Source organism: Ornithorhynchus anatinus, chromosome 14 (genome assembly GCF_004115215.2).
Source record: "Ornithorhynchus anatinus isolate Pmale09 chromosome 14, mOrnAna1.pri.v4, whole genome shotgun sequence".
Taxonomy (NCBI): Eukaryota; Metazoa; Chordata; class Mammalia; order Monotremata; family Ornithorhynchidae; genus Ornithorhynchus; species Ornithorhynchus anatinus.
The window spans coordinates 41,755,942-41,773,364 of NC_041741.1; the positions used below are offsets into that span (position 1 = coordinate 41,755,942).

At 53.6% G+C, this 17,423-nt stretch overlaps 1 protein-coding gene across 2 annotated transcripts in view; it reads right to left on the reverse strand.

Moving 5' to 3' along the window:
* Nucleotides 1-4,640: 4,640 nt before the first annotated feature.
* The window catches only part of SYN3 (synapsin III), a 337,780-nt gene continuing 324,997 nt past the window's right edge, over nucleotides 4,641-17,423 (reverse strand). For both annotated transcript variants that reach the window (XM_029078852.2, XM_029078855.2), the window contains 4 exons: nucleotides 13,375-13,509; nucleotides 10,728-10,806; nucleotides 8,930-9,221; nucleotides 4,641-6,868 (listed from right to left, as the gene is read on the reverse strand). In XM_029078852.2, coding sequence (XP_028934685.1) covers nucleotides 6,736-6,868; nucleotides 8,930-9,221; nucleotides 10,728-10,806; nucleotides 13,375-13,509 — 639 coding nt within the window. In that variant the 3' untranslated portion in view covers nucleotides 4,641-6,735. The remainder of the gene's footprint in view (nucleotides 6,869-8,929; nucleotides 9,222-10,727; nucleotides 10,807-13,374; nucleotides 13,510-17,423) is intronic.

Consider the following 17,423-nt stretch of genomic DNA (forward strand, 5'->3'; position numbering starts at 1 on the left):
ATCGATATATATATATATATAGATGCTGTACTAAGCCCTCGGTAGAATGTAACGGAGTCGGTAGACACCTTTCCTGCCCCACAAGGCCCTTACAGTTTGGGGAGGTGGGGGAAAGACAGTCTTGAGGCGGAGATGTTAACTAATGCTTATCCTCTCATGATGGGGAGAGGATCAGTTAACAGTTATCAATAACATAAAATAGGAATTTATCCTAATACAAGAGGAATTCTAGGAAACGCTGCTGATGTCCAGGACTGGACAATGATGTTTTCTGTCTCTACTTATCTTCAACTTCAGAATGTATTGGCGCTAATTTAATGCTTAATCTCTCGTAGTTCAAACAACAAGCCCCATAAGCACTCTGCCTCAGATCCTGATGGGCAGCCATTCCTTCAGGGTAGCCTAGAACCTTCTTTGAAAAACAAGCCTCCCCCCACTCACTGAAGTCATGGTTAGAAGCTCTTAAATAAGAATTATTTTGAAACTAGAAGGCAGTACTTAATCTATATTGCTGGTGTTGACAAGGGTTAGTCCTGTTAGCAGTATACTGAAGAAGGGGATATGGAATATAGTTCTGATCCACTGAGTAAGGAACACACTTGCACCGCTTCAGTTTTGCAGGGAAGCCTAAACCACCTCTTCTGGCCCACTCTGTTATTTCCATTAATGGGGGCGCAGCCTAATTGTCGCTAATTGTATTTTAACGCAGTTGTAATTGTATTTCGAGGCATTGGGTGGGGAGACCTGGAGTCTCTAGTACCTTACTTCTACGTTTTCTAGTTCTGAGAGATTCCGAAGCCGTGAGGAGCAAGCTAAAGACATCTTTAGCTCAAGCCCATAATACTGGGCCCAACGACTCTTGCTCCACCTAGCTACAGTGTGTCCGGGAATGAAAAAGGTCCTGGGCTCGCACTGACCCTGATAAAGCCTGAGTGTGTCTGTGCATGTGTGATGAAAAAATGGGAGTGCCCAGGAGGGCAGGGGACAACCACTCTAGTCCATTCCGCTGGGCATGTGGAACGAGTTTCTATCCCTTATCCGCCACGTGCCTTGGCCTGGCGGAATTCCAGGGATGAGTAGGAATGGGAGCCTCATTGACTAATCTGTGGCAGTGTAAGAAGAATGCAATTTAGAAGTTAGATTGGGATTGGCAGGGAATTGGGTTGTTCCCTGTCCCCACCCTCATCCCCGCTCATACCTAGGCAGCCACTAAGGGGGGGAGGATGGAAAGAGAGATGGAGAAAGAGAGAAACTTCCCCCAAAACACTCCTATAGGTACTTTAAAAAAAGAAAGGACTAGTGCTTTAGGAAGAAGAAGCAGAAGCTACACGAGGGCATCGTCGCGTCGGTTTGAAAGGGCTCTGCGGTGTCCGTGCTTATTTGTGATTTCAATGAAACCTGTTAATGATTGGGGGTTTTGTTACTACTACGAATGATTATACTTCGGTCGGAAGGCCTGCGACGCATTTGGTTGAAGTCGCGGAGAAGGATTTTTCCTCTGGCGGTAAGATTTTTTGGGGGTTCGAAGCGACTCTGGAATCTGCTCAATTGAGAGCTGCTCCGATCCTGATTTCTGAACCCCACTCCCCGCCACCTTAGGCTCCCAGGGCGGCCCTATGAAGGAAGGGGACGGGGCGGGATGGCTGGCCGGAGAAACCTGAAGTTCTCTCTTGTCAATCGGGCAGACGTGCTGAAGAGTTGCTGGGGCAGGTGTGGCTGGGTTTGTGCTCCCCCCAGTCAAAGGGGCCGATCTTGGCTAGGGTTAGCGTAGCACTTAGGTTTGTCTTGGGCAGACACAGCCACTGCAATAATCAAGGTATCTGTTAAGCGCTTACTATGGGCCAGGCACCATACTGAGCACTAGGTATGTAACAAAAGGCGTTGCGGTGCCATGGGGAGAAAACGGTGGAAGAGAGGAAGCATAAAGGGGAGAGGTGGCAATTTAGTAAAGGCCAGTGAAGCTTGGGCTCATTTTCATTTAATATCTGGAACATTCTGCAAAGCAGCCCTCTCTCTGCCTCTTCTCCTTTCTTTCTTGTACGCTGAGTTTCCTGCAAACAAGATCTCAGTGTGCCAACTGGAGCTCGCCTATTTCTCCCGCCTCTGCGTTCCCAGCATAAAAGAGGGGCTTTGTGCTCTTTATACATCGTGTGACTCGCCCGTGGACGACTTCGACTTACTCGCCTCCAACCAACCTATCCTGGTCTCCACTCGAATAAGGCAGATTATAATGAGCAGTGCTGCCTGGCATTCGTCAGTCTTTAGGCCAGAAGGAGAAAACTGAACCAAACCCCGTTACTCCAAAGACGGCCATTCGAGAGTTTGCCGTGGCTTTCTAAGTACAAAAAGTCAGTCCACGGAAACTTTTCCTTAAAGGAAGAGCAGTATCGGGACTAGTGTGAGCTGTGTGAGGGCAGCGGGCTCTCCGAGAGAAAGGGGCTCTCTAATTTAGGATATTCTAATTGCCCTGGGCAGAGTGCTATTTTCCAGACTCACCAAAAAACAAAGAACTCTCTGTCCATTGGCAAAAAGCAAGGTGGGGTGGTACGGCGACTTTTAGGACAGAAGAAGGTGTGATCATAGGGTAGTTACCTACCTGGTTATCGCTGTTCTGGCAAGTGCTCATTACCACTGTTGGATTGAGAGCTCAGCGCCATGTAAGATTGCATTTGGATCTTGACTGGGCTCGTCTTCAAGCAGATGGCTAGATGCTTGATTGAGTTAGAGGGCAGACCTTGCTATTTCCTTTATCACTTGGTGGCAACTGTCACTGAACTGTCAAGTGCCACCTCTGTTTTATCTCAGCTCTAACTCTACTTACATTCTCATTCAGGCCTTCATCTCCCTCGGTCTGGACAATAGCAACCCTCCTGACTTTTGAAATACCAGCTTTCCAGCCTCCATCCGGTTTAAAGCACAAAGGAGCACGACAACGCAGCCCCTTCTAATTCAGGAATCAATTCTGAATCCCTTTCTTTGCGAGGAGGGAAAATCCCCCATCCTCTCCCTGGTTGCTCTAACCCTCTCATCGCTTATGAGTATTTTTTATCCCTCTCCGCCGTCTCTATCTGTTTTTCTTTCATCCTAATCCTTCCACTTAGAGCATCTGAAATTTAATTCAAAATTAGGATGAAGAGAAACCTACGCTATCGTTCACTGACAACGCTTTTTCCCTCGCCATCTGTGTTGCCTTGTGAAAGATTAGAGGGTTTTATAAGGCAAGATGGGGGCTCGCCCTTTTCAACACTTTTGTCCCGGCTGAGGGAGCCTCGATTTCTGAACGGCCCGACCAAGCTTTAATCTTGAAAAAGCCTAAATGCCTCTGATAACCATGCTTCCTCCTAGTGTGGCTGGTTCCTAGCTTCACTCCACTGCCGTAGCATCTCCAGATGAACTGAAATGGAATTGTCTTCTGTCAAGGTACTCCCCGGGGAGATTTGATTTTAGATTGACAGATTGTAAATGAGCAGGGAGTGAGGTGAGGAAGAAGAGGAGGGAGGCATTCAGTAAGCAGGTGCCTTGGCTAGGTTCAAATGGCCCTGCTTTGAGCATGATTGAATTAATCTGGGAGGCTTAATGTCGGTGGCCTCTCTGGGCCTCTTACGGCTCACTGTGGGCGGGGAGTGCGTCTGTTTATTGTCGTATTCTCCCAAGCGCTCAGTACAGTGTCCTGCACCTGGTAAGTGCTCAATAAGTACGATTGAATGAAGTTGCCTGCTCCAGAGGGCTTATCAAGGGTCAGTGGCTGCTTAAGTGGGCCCATTCGCCACTAGCCTTCGCTCTTAAAAAAGCTGAGGGCAGGGAGTTGAATACTTTCTCCACTCCCAGCTTTCATTCTCCCTATTTCTCTCTCTCCCTTTAAGATGTCACATCCAGACAAAAAGATGAGATTGGCTCTCTACCACACAAACTTGCCATATTTTAGATCAGTTGTCATCACACTACGTGGAATTGCTCAAGGGAGGATGATAATGATAATTGTGTCATTTGTTAAGTGCTTACTATGTGCCAAGCACCGTTCTAATCGCTGGGGTGGATATAAGATAATCAGGTCCCTCATGGGGCTCACAGTCTTAAGTAGGAGGGAGAACAGGTATCGAATCCCCATATTGCAGATGGGGGAACTGAGGCCCAGAGAAGTTGACTGACTTGACCAAGGTGACAAAGCCGGTAAGTGGCAGAACTGGATTTGGAACCTTGGTCTTCTGACTCCCGGGCCTGTGCACTGTCCTCTAGCCTAAGTTGCTTAAGCAGCATGGCTTGGTGGGAAAAGCCCGGGCTTGGGACACGGAGGTCGCGGGTTCTAATCCCAGCTGTGTGACTTTGGGCAAGTCACTTCGCCTCTCTGGGCCTCAGTTCCCTCATCTGTCAAACGGGGATGAAGACTGTGAGCCCCACGTGGGACGACCTGGTTACCTTGTATCTACCCCAGCGCTTAGAACAGTGCTTGGCGCATAGTAAGCGCTTAACAGATACCAACAATATTATTATTCATGGTTCAGAAAGCAGAGATGGCTTTGTACAAACCCCTAGAGGATAGTAAAAAAACACAAGCTATAGGATGACATTCCTGCAGTCACAGAGGTCTCTCGAAACCCGTATCGAAAAGACCTTCCGCTTGGACACGGACATCACACCAATTCTCCGTCCCTGCTTTGTTCATCTTTCCGACTGAGACTCAGCGTAAATGAATACCGACACCTCTTGCACAGCGAATACAAACAATGGCCAGAACGCATCACAAAAGTGGGGCCTGGAATTCCAAATCCACCCGAGCCTGAACTACCTACTGTAAAGGTCTGCCGAGCCTTTCCAACCTGAAACTTTTAGAATGTGTACAAGACGGTATTATGGCACTGAGGCCTCCCCCTGCCCTAGATTACCCCCAAGTTGATTTTCAGTCAGTCTATACAACCGCCCACCCTTGCAAAAGCCTTGCCGTCCGAACAGGTGTCCTCTCTCTTCCCCTACTCCCCTTCTGAAGAGGGTCCTAACGAGTAGGGAAAGGGCAAGGTAGCAGGAGGTAGAAGGAGAGAAGCAAATGGTCCAAGAGTAAATGGCGGCCAAAGAGTCCCCTGGTCCCAGGGGACCGACCACCTGGGAGAGAGACTCCACCGGGAGGGTTTCCGCCGCCACTCGGGGTTGAATACAAGTGCGGGGCCGGGCCTCTGCTAAGTCCACCGTTGCATAGAGCGCAGATATGAACGAGTGAGTGTGTGTATGTGCGTAAAACCTCCGGCAATTCTGGCAGGGAGCCGTTAGCCTGGCATCCGTGCGCCTGTACAGAAGACGTGTACTCACCATAAATACGCAGCTGAAAGAAAGGGGGTTTCTTCTACTAGAAGGACGGAAAGAAAGCACCAGAATTACATTATGCTCCCTTCTCGCTGCCCCGCCCCCGGACTCCGCTATACAATGGCTATTTCATTCATCTGGTATGTGGCCACCACGGCAGACCAGGCCCCAGACGATCCAGGAGCATTTATTGCTTCCCCAGGTTCGGGTGGTCACACGCTACTTGTCACCTCTCGCACGCGGGGAGCGAGGCTGTGGACCATCCCGGATCCTCATGAAAGCCACTCTACAGGAGAGGCGAACGAGGACGATTCATCCTCTCGATTCTCTTGCTTTTCCTGCGCTGCATGGGTGAGACCAAGACACCGGGGCTTTATTCGGAAGGCCAGCGCCGGGCTAGAACGTGCCCTAGAGAAAACAGGCCCACAGAGGCCGGCGTGTCACCTGTCAACGTCCGGAGCCCGGTGGGCTCGGCTCCCTGGCTTTCGGGCTGCAGGGGCGGTGATGGACAGGGGACCTCGGGCTTCCTCCTCACTGGCTCCTGGATCTAGTAACTTAAAGTGACAAAGCTGGGAGAATGAGGAGAGGAGGGGTAGTCCAGCGGGTCCCCGTCCAGGTTCAGAAATACAACTGGAGCTGGAGAACTGCAAAGCTGCAAATGACTCCTGGATCTGAAAATGGACGGTTTCCCCAACCCGCGAGAGGATTACAGACCTCACCGCTGAACGGCAGGCTCCGAGAATCAAGGGCACGATCCTGGAGACAAAAAAGAGGCTTGAATGGCCGCCTTATCGGGGAGGAAAGGCAGGGACCGGTATCCTTGCCAATGGCTTGCCTACTGTGCTGCATAGATTTCCTATCTTTCTTGTTAAGGAAGACTCAGCACTTATTTTGCGGTGGTACTCTGGCCAAAATGCGATCAAGCTTTTTGGTTGGGCTAGGGATGTTGGATTTGAATGGAAGAAAATGAATTTTTTTTTTTCCCCAATAAACGGTCGAAGTCTTACTCGCCTAGTATATCCTTGCCACCCGAATGCAGTTTCAGAATCCGGTGAGGAGATTGGAGAATCTTCTCTCCCAGAGATGGAGAAACGCACACAGAGAACTTGCTACCTGGCTCTGGGTAGGAAAACTAAAGTCCTCAGAGCAGTGAGCCTCACCTTTCGGCCCTGCTCAGAAGAGTCGAGCCTTCCCGGCTCTTCCCCCTTTTGCTTAACGCAGACAACCATGAAAGTGAAATTAGAGCACATATGAAGAATCGGTTTTGGGGTTAAAGGAAATGGGACAAGATCTCCTAAAAGGGCTCGGTTCACAGGGCCGCAACGGACCCGCCGACAAGCACTGAGTGAGGCTGGGAGATGCCAAGTGGGCAAACCGGAACGGAGCTGGGCGGTCGGGGCGGGGGGCTGGCTGGGCACTCACTCCGAGCGCGGGGTGGAGTTAATCAGAAAACAAACTAGCAAATGACTTTCTCAGGTTGCGGATGGTTTCTGCCTTCGCCTCGTCTTCGTTGGGGTTCCCCCGGGGAGAGGAGTCGGCGATGTTGAAGCTGTTGGTCAAAGACTGGGATTTGCTGAAACACAAGGGGGGGGAAGCCGGATTCAGGAGAGCTGCCAGATGAGGTGGTGTATTTTTTTTTTTTTAGTGGTATTTGGTAAGCGCTTACTATGTGCCAGCCACTGTACTAAGCGCTGGGATAGATCCCAGCTCATCAGGTTGGACGCAGCCCATGTCCCACATGGGGTTCACGGTAATAATCCCCATTTTACAGATGAGGTACCTGAGGCACAGAGAAGTTAAGTGACTTGTCCAAGGACATACAGCAGACAAGTGGCGGGGTCAGAATTAAAACCCAGGTCCTTCTTGAACCCAGTAAGCACTTAAAAAATACCAACATTATTATTGTTATTCTGACTCCCGGGCTCATTAGGCCGCACAGCTTCGGGTGGTCTCCTTCTCCCAGGGAGAATCAGTCTATGTCAGTGGTATTTATTGAGCACTTTCCGTGTGCAGAGCACTGTACCGAGCGCCTGGGAGAGTACGATACACCCGAGTTAGTAGTCACGTTCTCTTACTAGAGGAGGTCTGGTGGAGTCCCTCAAATTACCGCCACCTCAACCCTCTCCGCTTCAGAACCCGCCCGGCGGCTCCGTCCACCAAAACCGGGGAAGGGGGATTCGATCCACTGGTGGAATTTCTTCACTGTGTGCAGAGCACCGTACTAAGCGCTTGGGAGAGTACAATCCGACAGAGTTGGTAGGGAAAGGAAAGTCCCCTTCCGCCTTGGCAGTTCCGGTACACCCTGCCCCCTCACCCCAGGTTGGGGAAGGAAAGGAAAAGGAAGTGAAAGCTCTTTGAGGACAAGAATCATATTTACCACATGTAGTGTACTCTCCCAAGTGTTTAGTACAGTCCTCCGCACAAAGTAAGCACGCGATAAGTAGCGCCGACTGACGGGCCGGAGGAGGAGACGGCCGTTATGGAAACCTAATGATGATGATAACGTTGGTATTTGTTAAGCGCTTCCTATGTGCCGAGCACCGTTCTGAGCGCTGGGCGAGATACAGGGTCATCAGGTTGGCCCACGTGAGGCTCACGGGTTAATCCCCATTTGACAGATGAGGTGACTGAGGCACAGTCACACAGCTGACAGGTGGCCGATGTGGGATTCGAACTCACGACCTCTGACTCCCAAGCCCGTGCTCTTTCCGCTGAGCCACGGGATGACCCCTGCTGCGGCTTCCTTGGGAACCGGGACCGGGCCCAACAGCCCGGGGAGCGCCGCATCGGCTTTAAAGCTCTCCATCACCTCGCCCCCTGCTCCCTCGCCTCGCTCCTCTCCCCCTCCGATCCAGCCGGCACGCTTCGCTCCTCTAACGCCAGACTACACACCGTACCTCCATCCCGTCTAATCTCACCCCCGACCTCCCGCCCGCATCCTGCGCTTCTGCCCCGGAACGCCCTCCCTCTTCACATCCCACAGACAATTACATTCTCCACCTCCGAAGCCTTGTCGAAGACTCCTCCAAGAGGGCTGCCCTGACGAAGCCCTCGTCTCCTCTTGTCCCACTCCCTTCTTCCTCGTCCTTACACTTGGATCTGCTCCCCCTCTTCACCCTTCAGCCCCACGGCACTTACGTGACGATAATAATAACAGCGATGGTATTTAAGTGCTCACTATGTGCCAAGCACCGCTTTAAGCGCTGGGGTGGATACGGGCTAATCGGGTCGGACACATCCCCGGCCCAAAGGGGGGAGTCACGGTCTTAATTCCCATTTTACAGATAAGGGAACCGAGGCACGGAGAAGTTAAGTGACTTGCCCGAGGTCGTAGAGCAGAGCCGGGATTAGATCCCAGGACCTCTGCCGTCCGGGACCGCGCTTCTTTCCTCCACGGATACCACTCATCGATGGACCGATGGTATTTTAGCACGGATGGTGATCATTTTCCCGGGCTAAGCTCCACCGTCCCGTTGGAAACGGGAGTTTCCCCGGTCCACCCGGCCACTCCCGGTAGCGCGGCCCGGTCCCCGCAGCTCCCTCCCCGACACTCCGACGGTCAGCCGAAGTCCCCCGAGGCCTCACCCCAGCCCGGTGGGCCCCGCCCCGGCCCGGTAGCCCCCACGGCACCTACTTGAGATGAGGATGAGGAGGAGCCTGGGACTTAGAGACGTCGCCGAGGCCCGGCCGAGCGGGGCCGCGGCCCTGGGCCGGGGGCCGGGGCTGGGAAGGGGGCAGGGAGCCCGGCTTGGAGGTCTGACCGGCGGAGGCTCCGCTGGCAGCTCTGGATTGCTGGGGGGAGCCGGGAGATCTCTGGGGCGAGCTGGACTGCGGGCTCTGGGGCTGTTGGCCCTGCGGGGAGAGTCGCTGTTGAGGGGGCCCTCCTGACCGGGCGGGCTGAGGCGATGACATCTGGCGCGGGCCCCCTGCAAGAAGAAGACACACACACACGCACATCACACAGACGCACCCGGTCGGTGGCACCCCGGTGCTCCCACACGGGGTTCCCAGTCCGAGGGGGAGAGGGCGAGCGGGTGTTTTGTCTCCATTTTACAGAGGAGGAAACTGAGGCGAAGAGAAGTTTATGACTCGCCCGACGTCACACATCAGGCACGTGGCGGAACCGGAATTAGAACCCAGGTCCGTGCCCTTTCCACCCGGCCACGCTTTCTAGTGTTCTTCGGCTTTGCTTTTAGTCTGATAGATATTCCGAACGACACTGAATGGTAAGGATGGACCCTTATCATTATCCTCAGGTGACATTTGCGGAAACAGAGGTTCAGAGAGTCACGTGACTTCTTCCACTCTCACTTCAGGGCTCTCTCTTCGGCCTCTCCTCAGCAAACCCCGGCCGAAGGTGTGAACTTCACCGGGGGCCGGTAACGGCCAGTCGCATAATAATAACGATAATTAATAATTCTGGCATTTGCTAAGCTCTTACTATGTGCCGGGCACTGTTCTAAGCGCTGGGGTGGATAAGAGCAAATCGGGTTGGACACAGTCCCTGTCCCAGGTGGGGCTCACAGTCTCAAACCCCCTTCTACAGATGAGGCAAGTGAGGCAGAGAGAAGCGAATTGACTTGACCGAGGTCACACGGCAGATTAGCCCAAAACTCCTCATTTTGGGCTCCGAAGCCGTCGACCCCCTGGCCCCCTCCTTCCCCTCCCTTCCGTCCTCCTCCCCCTCCTCCCTGGCAGCCCGCACACTCCGTTCTTCTGCCGCCGCTCACCTCCTCCCCGGGCCTCCTCCTCGCCCGTCCCGCCGTCCACCCCGGGCCCGCGTCCTACCGCGGACTTGGAAGGCCCTCCCTCCTCACCTCCGACGAACTCCCTCCCTTCCCCTCTTCAGAGCCCTCCTGGGAGCTCACCTCCTCCAAGAGGCCTTCCCAGACTGAGCCCTCCCTTTTCTTCTGCTCCTCCTCCCCTCCCCATCTCCCCGACCCTCTCTCTCTGCTCTACCCCGCCTCCCCGCCCCACAGCACTTGTGTATAAATGCACATATTTATTATTCTATTTATTTTAATAATGATGTGTATATAGCTATAATTCTAGCGACGCATTCACACTGATGCCGCCGATGCCTGTCTCCTTGTTCGGCTTCGTTGTCCGTCTCCCCGCTTCTGGACCGTGAGCCCTTTCTCGGGCAAGGATCGTCTCCGTTGCCGAACCGCACTTTCCGAGCGCTTCGTACAGAGCTCTGCCCGCAGTGAGCGCTCAGTCAGTACAGTCGGATGAATGAATAAATGAAGTGGCAGAGCCAGGATTAGAACCTATGACTTTCTGAACATGGCTGGATGCTTGGGAGCGGAAGAAGGGCGCATTTCAACGTCGGGGAGAGAGTGGCGTCTATTTATGACTTCTGCGGATGCGGGAAGTGTCGACCTGATGATTTCCCCCCACTGTCCCTCACCCCCGTATCCCAACAACTGTACCTTGAGGGGGTGGGCGTGGCTGGGCTGGTTGTCCAAGATGGGGTTGCCCCTGAGATTTCACCGCCTTCGGCTGGACTTGCTGAAAAAACCGGGAAAAAATCAAATCGCTGAGTGACCCCCCCCCCCCCCCCCACCCGCCCTAGACCGTAAGCTCCCCCTAGACTGAAAGCTCACTGTGGGACGGGAACGTGCCTACCGACTGTTACGTTGTACTCTCCCAAGTGCCCAGTACGGTGTTCTGCCGGCAGTAAGTGCTCGGTAAATACAAATGATTGATTCCCTAATTAGGACATAACAGAGGGAAGGACAAGGAAAACAGTCGGAAGATAGAGATCTCTACGATCCGGCCGTGTGCTACGTGAGGCTGCTCGTACGCAACCACAGACGAGCACGTGCACACGTCTCTCCATCATCTTGACCCCTCCTACCTCACCCTCCCTTCTCTCCTTCTCCAACCCAGCCCGCACGCTCCGCTCCTCGGCCGCCGCTCGCCTCCTCGCCGGGCGTCCTTCTCGCCCGGCCCGCCGTCGACCCCCGGCCCGCGTCCTACCGCTGACCCGGAAGGCCCTCCCTCCTCACCTCCGCCAAAGTCCTCCTCTTCGAAGTCCTCCTGAGAGCTCACCTCCTCCGGGAGGCCTTCCCACACTGAGCCCTCCCTTTCCCTCCGCTCCTCCTCCCCTCCCCGTGGTCCCTACTCCCTCCCTCTGCTCTCCCCCCTTCCCCGCTCCACAGCGCTTGTGTATATTTGTACCTACTTATTATTCTATTTAGTTAATGATGTTATATATCCATGATTCCATTGATCTATTTTGATGCTATCGCTGCCTGTCTACTTGTTTCATTTTGTCTCCCCCTTCTAGACTGTGAATTGTCTCTGTTGCCGAATTATACTTCCCAAGCGCTCGGTACAGTGCTCTGCGCACAGTAAGTGCTCGATAAATACGATTAAATGAACGCATACACATACACACACACAACTTCGTATTCAGTGTACGGGGGACCACAGGTCTTTAAGGGCAGAAGGGAGACAGAGAGTGAGCGGATTAGGGGAAGAACATGGCCGGCTTGTTGTTATGTTAATAATCACTGATCGGTGCGGGCCAGAATACCACTGGGATATAATTTCTCCGCTTAGGGCGATGCTAGGAGAAGATGGTTTTCACCGAGCCCTGCGAGGGCTCTCACGCTTAAATACCAGACCAGAAATATCCCTCCCTAGCACTCTCCTCACCCGCTCTGAAAACAGTCCTAATAGTAATAATAACAAAAAATATTCTTTGTGGCATTTGTTAAGTGTTTTCTAAGTGCCAGACACTTGGGTAGATGCAAGATAATCAGGTCGGGCAGAGCCCCAGTATGACTCGGCTGAGGTCACCCAGCGGGCAGGGGGCCGAGCTGGGATTAGAACCCAGGTCCTCGGACTCCCAGGCAGCTCTTTCCACTGTACCAAGCGGCTCCTTTACTCATTCATTCCTTCGATAGCATTTATTGAGCGCTTACCGTGCGCAGAGCGCTGTACTAAGCGCTTGGAACGGACGGTTCGGCAACGGATAGAGATGATCCCCGCCCAGTGACGGGCTCACAGTCTAAGCAGCGTGGCTCAGTGGAAAGAGCCCGGGCTTGGGAGTCAGAGGTCGTGGGTTCTGATCCCGGCTCTGCCACTTTGCTGTGTGACCTTGGGCGAGTCACTTAACTTCTCTGTGCCTCAGTGACCTCATCCGTAAAAATGGGGATTAAAAAATGTGAGCCCATGGGGGACGATCTGATCACCCTGTATCTACCCCAGCGCTGAGAACAGTGCTCTGCACATAGTAAGCGTTTAACAAACACCATCGTTATTATTATTCATAATCTGGGGAGAGAGACGGACAAAAACAAGACAACGTAATCACGATAAATAGAATCAAAGGGACGGACACCTCATTAACAAAATTAATAGGGTAATAACCCTTCCCCCGTCTCCCTCCCCACCCGGTCTCCCCACCCACGGATCTGGATTCGGGGGCAGCCGGGGATTAGGGCGCACCGGCCGAGGATGTTCAGATCATCGGGAAACAGCGTGAAACGGCCCGGTGCAGTGGACAGACCACGGGCCTGGGTGTTGTTAGAAGGGAATAGCTTCTAATGCCGGCACCGCCTCCGGGTGGCCTTGGGCAAGTCACTTCGCTTCCCTGGGCCTCAGTAACCTCATCTGTAAACTGGGGATTAAGACCGTGAGCCCCATGCGCGAAAGGGGCCGAGTCCATCCCGAACTGCTTATGTCCACCCCGGCGCTTAGAACCGAGCGCTTAATAAATGCCATCATTATCATTACAATTATTCGATCAGGTTTGGTCAGGTTTAATTCTAAACTAGGTCTGCTTATTCCGGGTGCTCCACATCCCTCCCACCGCCTTCCCCGGATCTCTCCCATCCCCTCGGCCTTCCCCTCCCACCTTTCCCTCCGTCGGTTCATTCACTCATTCACCCGTATATTCCGAGAGCTTACTTGTGTAAAGCACTGTACTAAGCGCTTGGGAGAGTACAATATAACCACACACAGACGCATTCCCTGCCCACAGCGAGCTTCCAGTCTACCCTCCCAGCAGCCCTCCTACCCTCCCCAAGACGCCAGCGGTTTCCCTCTCCTATCCCACGTTCGTTTTACCCAAGGCCTCGGGGGCGAAGGGGAGGTCCCGCCCGGCGCCAGCATTTGAGTCATTTTGGAAACGACCAGGTCAGCCACTAGCTGTCTGTCCTCCTCCACGTGCTCCCCGATCAGGGGCATCGAACTGTCCATCACCTGCAAGGAAAGCAAAAGGCAGTGACGAGGATAATAACGTCGGTATCCGTTAAGCGCTCTCCACATGCCGAGCACCGTTCTGAGCGCTGGGGGGGGGGGGGGATACAGGGTAATCAGGTTGTCCCACGTGGGGCTCACGGTCTCCATCCCCATTTTACAGATGAGGTATCTGAGGCACCGAGAAGTGAAGTCACTCGCCCGAAGTCACGCAGCTGACAGGCGGCGGAGCCGGGATTAGAACCCACGACCTCTGACTCCTAAGCCCGGGCTCTTTCCACTGAGCCACGCTGCTAAGGTCGGGGGGGCTACCTGGTAAGGGAAGGGCAGCTCCGAGGCCCGGTTAACGACCCCTACGGCACTCTCTTTAGGACCTCCCCTCATCCTGGCACTAAGTGCTGAACAAAAACCGTCATTACTATTATCATTATTAATAATAATACAGATTAAGCCCCACTCTTCAGCTCCCACTCCCTTCCACATCACCACCACTTGCTCCCTTTGCTCTTCCCACCTCTCCCCGCCCCACAGCACTTATGTAGAGATCTGTAGGTATCTATAATTCCATTTCTTTCTATTGATGCCTGCTTACTAGTACTGATGTCTGTCTCCCCACCAGACCGTGAGCCCACGGTGGGCAAGGACTGTGTCCCTTCACTGCCGTATGGTACTTTCCAAGAGAAGCGGCGTGGCTCGGTGGAAAGAGCCCGGGCTTGGAAGTCAGAGGTCATGGCTTCTCATCCCGGCTCGGCCGCTGGTCAGCTGGGGGACTTTGGGCAAGTCACTTCACTTCTCTGGGCCTCGGTCACCTCCTCTGGAAAACGGGGATAATAAGAATGTCGGTATTTGTTAAGGGCTCACTACGTGCGGAGCACTGTTCTGATAATAATCATAACGTTGGTATTTGTTAAGCGCTTACTATGTGCAGAGCACTGTTCTGAGCGCTGGGGGAGACACAGGGGAATCAGGTGGTCCCCCGTGGGGCTCACAGTCTAAGCGCTGGGGTAGATCCAGGGTCATCGGGTTGTCCCACGTGAGACCCACGGTTAATCCCCGTTTTCCAGATGAGGTCACTGAGGCCCAGAGAAGTGAAGTCACTTGCCCACAGTCCCCCAGCTGACGGGGGGCAGAGTCGGGATTCGAACCCACGACCTCTGACCCGAGCCAGGGCTCTTTCCACTGAGCCACGCTGCTTCTCTGGGAGCCCCATGGGGGACCTCCTGATCACCTTGTATTCTCTCCAGCGCTTAGAACAGTGCTTGGCACATAGTAAGCGCTTAACAAATGCCCATCATCCATCCATCCATCCATCCATCCATCCAAGCGCTTAGTACAGTGCTCCGCACACGGTAAACGCTCAATAAATACGATCGAACGAATGATCACCCCTGGGCCGGGAGCAATCCAAACCCTTACCGCTAGATGGCACTATTCTCCATAATAAACCACATCCCCCTAAAATAGCCGAAAACGTGGGATGATTTGAGGGCTGCTTAATTAATAACTAACAATGACACCAATAATCATTAATAATAATTAACAAACATCGGTTTGTTAAGAGCTTAACTACGTGCCAGCCGCCGTACTAAGCGCCAAAGTGGATACAAGCAGATCGGGTTGGACACAGTCCACGTGGGGCTCGCGGTCTCCATCCCCATTTTACAGACGAGGTAACTGAGGCACAGAGAATAATAATGTAGGTATTTGTTAAGCGCTTACTATGGGCAGAGCACTGTTCTAAGCGCTGGGGTAGATACAGGGCAATCAGATCGTCCCACGTGGGGCTCACATGTTTTCTAATCCCCATTTTTACAGATGAGGTCACTGAGGCACAGAGAAGTGAAGTGACTTGCCCAAGGTCACACAGCAGACAAGTGGCAGAGCCGGGATCAGAGCCCACGACCTCTGACTCCCAAGCCCGGGCTCTTTCCACTGAGCCACGCCGAAGCGACTCGCCCAAGGTCACACAGCAGGCAACTGACGGAGCCGGGATTAGAACCCGTGACCTTCTGACTCCCAGGTCCGCGTTCCATCCGCTACGTCAAGCCGAACCGGAGAGCAAATCTCCCGGCTGCCCGGCACCTTCTGGCCCGCGTCCCCTTGGGGACAGGGTCACGCAGTTAAAGGACCGGGGCCTCGGGGCTGTCCTGGGCACCCGGTGGGGGCTTGGCAGAAGGGAGGGAGCCCAGTTCAGTAGGCTGAACCGCACCTAGGGAGCCGAGAGCCGGGAATCCAGGACCGAGCAACGGACAGGGCAGCAGGGAGCGGCGGATGGCTTCCGTCCACCTCGGCTAAGGCAAGCGCGCTTTCTCCCGGAGGACCCGGGGCATGTACGTCGGGCAGGGAAGACCCACGGAGAAGGCAATTTCCGTTTCCTCCCTAGGGACGGAAGCAGGTGGAAAGGAGAAGGCCCAATTCCACGGACTTCTGCTCTACCCCGCCACACTGATACCCAGAGAAGAACGTCCCCAGACCCCTCAAACGCACCGCCTTCCCTAGCAAACCTTCCCCCGTTTGTCGCCAGACTGTAAACCCCTCCGATACGGGGCCTGCTTCCAGGGGCGATAATAAACAACTGCGTTATCAGTTAAACACCTACTTTGTGCACTCTCCTGCACCGTACACTGTACAGAGAGATGGGGAAGAGCCAAGACAAGCAGGTCAAATGCAATCCCTGCCCCACATGGGCCTCACGGTCCAAATCACGGTCCTTAATCATCCTTCGTAACACCCTTCGGTAGCTAGAAAAGTTGCATCTGACCAGTATTTCTCAAGAACCGACCCCAGCCTTACCGTATAGAGAAGCAGCGTGGCTCACCGGAAAGAGCCCGGGCTTCCGAGTCAGGGGTCATGGGTTCCACTCCCGGCTCCGCCACCCGTCAGCTGTGTGACTGTGGGCGAGTCACTTCACTTCCCTGTGCCTCAGTTACCTCGTCTGGAAAATGGGGATTAACTGCGAGCCTCACGTGGGACGACCTGCTTACCCTGTATTCTCCCCCAGCGCTTAGAACAGTGCTCTGCCCATAGTAAACGCTTAACAAATACCAACATCATATAGATAATACTCATTTTTCAGGAACGGTGTTGAAACGGTTGGTGGTTTTCTAGTTTCTTCGGGTGACTCTACCTCAGGCCATCAGCGTGTTCCAAAAAAGAGAGAGAGACAGCAGCCCAGCGTGTGGGACAGAAAGTGAAAGCTCCAAATCGGATCACTTCTCCTCACCTGGCTTGCCACCCCTCTCGCCTCTTTCGTAACCGCCACAGAAGCCAACAAGATGTGCCGGGAACCCGAGGCCAGTAGACTCCCGAGATTCCCTTCCCCTTCGTGAAGAGTGGAATCTTTTGTCCGCTCCAGGGAAAACTTTTCCATCCCAGAATCACCCTCCTCACACAGGTCAGATGAAAGCGGTTCAACGAAACGGCTTCAAGCACCTCACGGGGCTGGGCTCTGGAAACACTCCACAGCAAACTTTCCATTCTCATCCAGGAGATGACCAGATTTGCTTTTGTGTTTCTTCAATGAAGGCCTGTGGATTTCCAGCCAAGTGGCCTCGTGAAAAGTGGACGGCTGGGCCCGGGAGTCCAGGGGCCTGGATTCTGATCTCGACTCTACCATCTGCCAGCTTTTTGACCTTGGCCAACTTCCCTTAACTTCTCTTTGCTTCAGTTTCCCCAACTGTAAAATGGGGACTCAATACAGATTCTCCCTCCTACTGAAAAGTGTGAGCCCCATGTGGGCCGGGGGACCGTGTCTGACCCGGTTGTCTTGACACGCTGGGCTTGGCACAGAGTAATCAGAGAAGCAGCGTGGCTCAGTGGAAAGAGCACGGGCTTGGGAGTCAGAGGTCATGAGTTCGAATGCCGGATCTGCCGCTTGTCAGCTGTGTGACCGTGGGCAAGTCACTCCACTTCTCTGG